The sequence below is a fragment of the Rhododendron vialii genome, chromosome 5a, assembly GCF_030253575.1.
Source record: "Rhododendron vialii isolate Sample 1 chromosome 5a, ASM3025357v1".
Taxonomy (NCBI): Eukaryota; Viridiplantae; Streptophyta; class Magnoliopsida; order Ericales; family Ericaceae; genus Rhododendron; species Rhododendron vialii.
Genome location: NC_080561.1, coordinates 1,402,597 through 1,410,091, shown reverse-complemented (window position 1 = coordinate 1,410,091; position 7,495 = coordinate 1,402,597). Strand labels below are relative to the sequence as shown.

Sequence of the window (7,495 nt, the reverse complement as noted above, 5' to 3'; positions counted from 1 at the left end):
GGCTCCCTTGCCATCATCCCCGCCCTCGTTTTCGGGTCGAATCTGAGCTTCACGCCCGGGCACCGAATTGTCATGTTAAACCCGCGACGCTCGTCTTCCCCCGGTTTACGCAGGCTCCCCCTCGCGTTCGCGAGGACGGTTAACTCGACCACCGGTTTGCTCGAGCTCAAGTCCCCGGCCAACTCATCCGAAACCGGCGTCTCCGACAGAGGGAAAACGGCTTTCGCCAATTTCTCTCGGACCGTCCCATTGCAAGGGGAGGACGCCGTATCGCGAGGGAAGGAATCCGTGACCGTCTTGGCGAGGAGCTCTTTCCGGTACAAAACCGACACCTCCGTGGCGTTGTCGAATTGGGTGGAGAAAAATGTTAGTGATAAATTAAAGGTAATTTCGCCCGCGGTGGATATCCGCGACGAGGAGAGGTCGTGGTCGAGGGAGAGGGACACCGTCTGGACGCGGATATCGGGGCTATACGGATCCCCACCAAGGACGATGGCGTATACGAGAGCGGCGAGGTACAGAACCGCGAATATCGCGAAACCGCGAATTACGCATTTTTCGTATAGATCAGAATAGGGTTTTGTGACAGCGTTGGTGGCGTCCGGCGGAGTGCCGGCGTCATGGGGTAAGGGCTTGGTTTCACGACTTGCCATGGTGTTGGAGAGAGAGAGAGAGAGAGAGAGGAAAACAAGGTTTATTACGAACACGGGTGATTATTCAGGGAGGGAGGGAGAGAGAGAGAGAGAGAGAGAGAGAGAGAGGGGTTGCCGACGAAGATGCTGAGGAAGACGGCGAGTTGGTCGGCTTTGATTGTTCAGGGGAATCTGGATATAAAGAGGGGAAGGGGGTTGAGTAAATACTCTCTTGGTCAAAACTTAACGTTCTTATCGGGGTAATTTCTATCGAGGTAATGTCGTTAATCCCTAACAAACTGATGTTCTTATCTGAGTAATTCCTCTAATAGAAACCAGCGAACTTCTTTTCCAAGTTCTTATCGGTGTAATGTTAATCCCTAACAAATTAACGTTCTTATCGGAGTAATTCCTCTATATATAAAACAAGCAAAGTTCTTATCCAAGTTCTTATCGGAGTAATGTCGTTAATCCCTCACAAATTAACTTTCTTATCGGAGTAATTCCTCTATATATAAACAAGCAAGTTCTTATCGGAGTAATGTTGTTAATCTCTAACAAACTAACGTTCTTATCTGAGTAATTCCACTAATGGAAACAAGCAAAGTTCTTTTCCAATTTCTTAGTAATGTCGCTAATCCCTAACAAACTAAAGTTCTTATCGGAGTAATTCCTCTATACAAACAACCAAAGTTCTTTTCCAAGTTCTTATCGGGGTAATGTCATTTATCCCTAACAAACTAATGTTCTTATCGGAGTAAATAAACAAGCATAGTTCTTATCCAAGTTCTTGTTGGAGTAATGTCATTAATCCCTAACAAACTAACGTTCTTATTAGAGTAATTCCTCTTTACAAACAAGCAAACTTCTTTTCCTTCCCACAAGTGATATGAAACACGAGAGCTTAATTTGTTATTCACATTATTGTTATACGATATTTTGAGTGTTGCAAAACTATCGATTCGTGAGTTCTCTTTGATGCACAAAAAGAAGTTCGAAGGTTGTCGTCATGTCTTCGAGAAAGAGCATCATTCAATCATGTGCAGGAGAGGCGTATCCTTCCTTAAAAACAACATAATTCGCCGGCCTCGACCACCCCGCAGGCTGTTCTTATCTTTCTCTTGCTAATATTTATTTGTTATATTTGGTTGATTATTATTTTGTATTTAGTCATTTGTATCCTTCTAGAATTTTTCCAATCATATAATTTATCCAACAAAAAATTGGGCCCGGCATTTTCAAAGTGGCCGTAGCCTGAGGCCACGGATGTCAAGGTTTCTAGTGATGGTGGGTCTATATAATTTGGAATAAATACAGTATACATTTTATATATAATAATTATAATTATAATTGTATTTTATAAAATCCTTATCGTGGCGGCTGCCGCCACTTGTCCCCTCCATCCTTGCCCATTAGCGTAAGCAAAGGTAACAATAACATCATTTGAATTCCATTATCGAATATCATCCAAAGTAAAATAAGTCCTTTTGCACTCGCCTATTTTCCAACAGATTGTTAATTCACCAAAACTGAATTCACACTAGGTTACTAATGTTTCCAAACCCTTCTTACAGGAAAGAAAATGCAGGAGAAAAACAATTGGTCTTGTTCCAAGACAACCCCAGATTTTCCATACCAACAACAGATGAATATATAGAACTCGATCAAAAGATCCGAAAAGTATAGCCAATTGAATGCTTGCCACTTGCCCGATAAAGAAAGGATTGCAATGGAAAAGATACTACAGTAGGCGGCAGGTGAAGCTTCGAGGGTTTCCAATCTCCTAGTAAGAACAAAAAAGGCATCCTCAACTTTTGGCCACCAAACGGACGTATTTGCCATCAACAGTGAACTTGGAGCTTGAATTGATCTGCATAAGACACAGATATCATAAGCAAAACACCAAAATTCTCCTTATTTCTTGCAAGGCGGCGAAAAGAGGCTCATTTTATCAGATGGGTTTACCTTCTGCTCAAGCATATCTGCGAGTTGGCTTTCATCCTCTATAAAACCAGACTCTCTTAGAGAGCCCAGAACAAGTTTTCTCAGTTTCCTCAATTTCAGAACTCCATCCGGATTCTGTTCCACAAGAAAAAGCAATAAAAGTTTTAGCATTACAAACCTTGAAAATACCTGCATGCATTATAATGTGTTACAACTTCAAATTCATAGGGCACTGGCCAAAAACAAAACTAGTTTACATGGCCAATTGGCAATGGATCTTTTCATCTTTTGGACAAATCGAACAGTAATGCTAGAGTAACAACAAATACATGGAAGTATATACCGATTTCAAGGCTGATTTGATCAATTTCTTCCACTTAAGTTTCTTCTTTGCATCTTCTTTGGTTGAGCTATCCTCCACTACTTTATGCTCTTCCGTCACACCGTGCTTAGCTTTCTTATCTTCATGCTTGCTTTTTTGTTTCTCTGCTCTTTCAACCTGAATCACTTCCCCATTGCCTAATTCACCTGACACTGCACCTCCGGACACATCCCTGGTGCTATCATTTTCAGTTGCTTCCAGCTTTCTTTTTTTACTTGATTGCACACTCCAATTTTCTGCTTCAGAGCTGTGCATAGAAGCAACTTTAGGGAGATTTTCTCCCTTTGGTGGCTCTATGTTTCTATTGCTGGGCAATTCATCCTTTTGGTTGCTTTCTGGTGAGGCCACGACATTTGGAGTGGATTTTTCTGCCTGTTCAGGCTGTTTGTTAGCTGCATGGAAAGCCCGGGCCTTCGCTCTGTGCTTTTTACCCTCAGCATGGAGAAGCAGGGTTTGCTTACTAGTAGCCTTAGTGTTACAGAGACTGCGAATGAAGAGAAGATATATACAAATATAACTCAGACCCTAACAGAGAGTAAAATGAAACCAAGACTCTTAAACCTAAACTAAATTTGCGATCTCATCATCTAAAAACATCACCCATTGCATGGTGTAACAATAGAAGTACGGACAATCATAGGGTTTTAGTTTGGAAGAACTACTTTGCACAAATAATTCAAGGGCCTCAAGGTTAGTGATGTCTATACCCAATCCACTCCTTTGGATCACCGCACAAGGGGGAGCTTACTACAGATATTACATTTGGAACAGTAGGGGAAGCACTACTTCCCACAAGAAACACTGCAGCAATGACCTACTTATCTTTGGGGAGCTACAATGTGGTAATCACTCAATACAAACTTACAAGTCAGTTACTAGTTAACTTTAGTAAGTAGTAATTCACCGAAAACTCGATAACCCTCAAGTTACATGTACAAATAGACTCCTGCAATTATACATTTCATGGTGTCATAAAATCATGGTGTTAAAAGCTAAGACATGTGGAGTCAGGGACAAATACAGTTTTTGAAATTCAAACATATGACGATTGTCAGTAACATACAAAATCTCGACTAATTCAGACATTCAACATTTTTCATCCTTTTGTCAAGACAAAAAACAAATGGGCCCTGTAATAGTTCAATCTTTTCGGTTTCCAGTTATATTTCCTGTCGCCATCAAAGAACAGTATGCATACAGAAACAAGGAGTAAAAAGTTCAACCATGCAAGCATACCTACAAAACCATGGAGGGCGTTCAGATAATCCAACATTTACATCAAAATCCGGTTTCTGCTTTGCCTCATTTTTTGGCTTTGCAGCCATTCCATTTGGAGCTTTCCCTTGGCCCTTCGGACCATATTTTTCCTGAACATAACAACAAATTGACTTATTTAGCAAAAGTTTTAGTACTTTTCCTGAGGCTTACGGTAAGTTGGTTACCCTACCAAGCAAAATATTCAAAACTGTTAATTACATCCAACTATTCCTGACTCTGACATTGAGTAGTTGAACACGTTCTGTCACATGTAAATGCATGTTCTCTGTTTAACTATTGGACAAGGTGTAAGAGAGGAAGCGGATACACACAAATGCCCTCCCTTTTCAAAAGCATTTCATGTATATCCATTACTTCCCTATCACTATGTGAGAACAAAAAGTAGCGTCTGTTGCCGCTATATCAGCAGAAAACTAAAAATGTGGAAACAGCATAATGTCATTCAACCAGACTATTCACTAGATAAACCACATTCAGGAATCTAAAAGGGGGCTGCCCACATCGTACCATACTCAAGTATGTTTTCTATATCAGCGAAACCAAAGTAGATAACTGTGCACAGTGAACCCCATTTCAACGAAGTTAACCAGGAAGGCCACTACTCCAAATAGAATATCCTCTATACCAATAAAAGCCCTGGCCAACAACAAACTTCCAGAAATAGGACAGTAATGTTGAAATAAAGCCACAACTCATAAGGCAATGGTTGATTCACTGGAATGGAATGATCAATCCCTTCAAATGCTCAGCCCGACATTTTCTTCAAAAACTACTAGCAGAACATACCCCCACAAATGGAATTATCAATCACCATTCTATACATGCAAACGAGCCGAGCCTTATAGCGTTCAAGCTCGACTTGTTTACTGAATGAGCCGAAAACTCGAGAACGAGCTCGGCTCGTTTACAAACGAGCTGAGCCCAACAAATTTCCTTAAGGAGCCTCTTTAAACGAAAACAAGCCAAGCTTTTAGAGTTGAGCTCGGCTCTACAACTCGAGCTCAAGCTTGCAGCTCGGTTCGTTTGCAACTTATACCTAACACAATTGATAATTATCTACTACAAATCAAAATTGCATTATGAAATGATAGAAAGACGAGGAAGGTTAGCATAAGTACCGCTTCCGTAATGCACTGAGTGTGACCTTGAACGCTTTGCTGCCCAAATACTTCTCCGCAATCAATGCACGACAACTATGCAGCAACAACAGGCAAACAAACAAAAAAGATACGCCAACGATTCAAATTGGTAAAAACAAACAAAAAAACAAAAAACACGAGTTTAGATTTTGAGAAGCAACACGCAGACCTTGGTTGCTGAGCAAATACGGAAGTGGTTAAGCAGCTTGGGCTTCTTCAAGTTCTCCCCGCAGTCCTCGCACTGGAACCACACCATCTTAGAGAGAGAGAGAGAGAGAGAGAGAGAAAGAGAGAGTATTTGGGGATTTTGGTGTTTAGGGTTTAATTGGGCTGGGAGGGGGGACGGACTGAAATGTAAATATGTGGAAACTATGGGACTGATTGTGAATATTGTGGGCCTTTTGGGCTTTTTGTACTGGTTGGATTGGTGGGCTTAGCTGCAAAGGGTTAAGCTTGTGATCGAGGCCCGATTTCAGAACAAAGAAAAACTTGTGGGCCAGGCCTGTTGTTCGTGTTATCTTGGCCCCGTTCTCTCTAAATTTTGGTTTGGTATTTTTTTTCGGTATTCTACTTTCTATATATTTTGTTTAGATTTTTGTTGTAACTTTTAGAAGAACTAGACAAATATAAAAATGTGGACAGAAGTTGAAAAAGTTTATATGAAACTAAAGACAAAAATTACCAGCTGTTTAGCATTTTTCGTTGTCTTTCGGGAACTTTTTTTATTTTGGTAATAAATTTTTAATATTTAGACCTCTCCCACAGAGACAAATAATTAATCAAAAAATTTGACGCAAATTTAACAAAATTTAGAAAAATAGAACGAATATACCAAAACAAAAATTTAAGAAGAACGGAGTTTAAGTTTCGTACTCAAAGCGTACGTAGCCACTTAAGCATTATTAGAAACTTGTGGTACGAATTGTTACGAGTTATTGGCATGTTACGCTTTGGCGTGTGACAAGCCCCGCGTGGATAACATTTCTTGGCTACTTTGAATACGGGATGAGATATACCATGCAGTGTTTTTCTTATAATCGGATGTCTAATCCAGCTTGCACCGCGTAGTCTCACTAATTTTGAAACCCTGAAGTTAACGATCAGACAAACTTTCCATGGCCTCAAAGTTTAGAATATTTGGCCTCCGTGAGATTAGAACATGCAACTTTAACACTTATTAACTTTCTCATACCCACTTTCCTAACATCTGGGGATTAATATATCATGTTGTTGTTGGGGATTCGAACGTCCAAACCCACAAGCAAACGCACACAATCGAAGAACAAATCAAGAACAGAAAACAATATAAAGTAAGAAAAGAACAAGACACAGAGATTACGTGGTTCCGACTTAAGCTGATTGCTTAATCGTACGTCCACGGGGTGCTGGGGTGTTTCACTATGATGAAAATATGTCAGAGTTACAAAAAAGAGGCAGCCCTAGCTTTGCTTTTATATGTGCAAACAAGCTAACACTAGAAAACCCTAAAAAACGCTAAAACCTGCGTTGGGCGGGACCCAAAACCTTCCGGGTCATTTTTACTGCGACTCTAAAATTGTCTTCACATCTCAACAATCTCCCACTTGAAGACATGATTAGACATCCAGCCAATCATCAACTATCATTAACACCACCAGCACCCAGCCTCCCACTCAAGCTTGGAGACCCACAGAAGCTGAACAAGACTTCAGCTTCTCCACAGTAACCACCTTCGTAAACATGTCTGCCGGATTATCCCTTGTGTGAATCTTCTCCAAAGTGAACTGCCCATCCTCCAATAAAGCGCGAATAAAGTGATACTTTATGTCAATATGCTTGGTCCTCGAATGAAAAGCTGCGTTCTTTGCCAGATGTATTGCACTCTGACTATCGCTAAACAATTTGCAATTGTCATGTTCCTTACCCAACTCTTTCATGAAGCTCCTTAGCCATACCATCTCCTTGCATGCCTCCGTGGCTGCAACATACTCCGCCTCTGTTGTGGAAATAGTCACTATTTTCTGTAGCCGCGAGACCCAATCAACTGCTGCACTCCCCAGTGTAAAAACATACCCAGTAGTGCTCTTCCTGCTGTCAATGTCCCCTGCTAAATCCGAATCCACATATCCTTGCAAACAAAT

General features: G+C 40.9%; 1 protein-coding gene across 1 annotated transcript; it reads right to left on the bottom strand.

Moving 5' to 3' along the window:
* Positions 1–2,060: 2,060 nt before the first annotated feature.
* On the bottom strand, positions 2,061–5,700 carry LOC131325375 (UBP1-associated proteins 1C). The gene is made up of 6 exons (XM_058357597.1): positions 5,545–5,700; positions 5,355–5,429; positions 4,195–4,325; positions 2,920–3,442; positions 2,598–2,711; positions 2,061–2,502 (listed from the first exon to the last, which is right to left on the bottom strand). Exons 1-6 carry the CDS (start codon positions 5,629–5,631, stop codon positions 2,440–2,442), a joined length of 993 nt encoding a protein of 330 aa, XP_058213580.1. The 5' UTR covers positions 5,632–5,700; the 3' UTR covers positions 2,061–2,439.
* Positions 5,701–7,495: the final 1,795 nt, after the last annotated feature.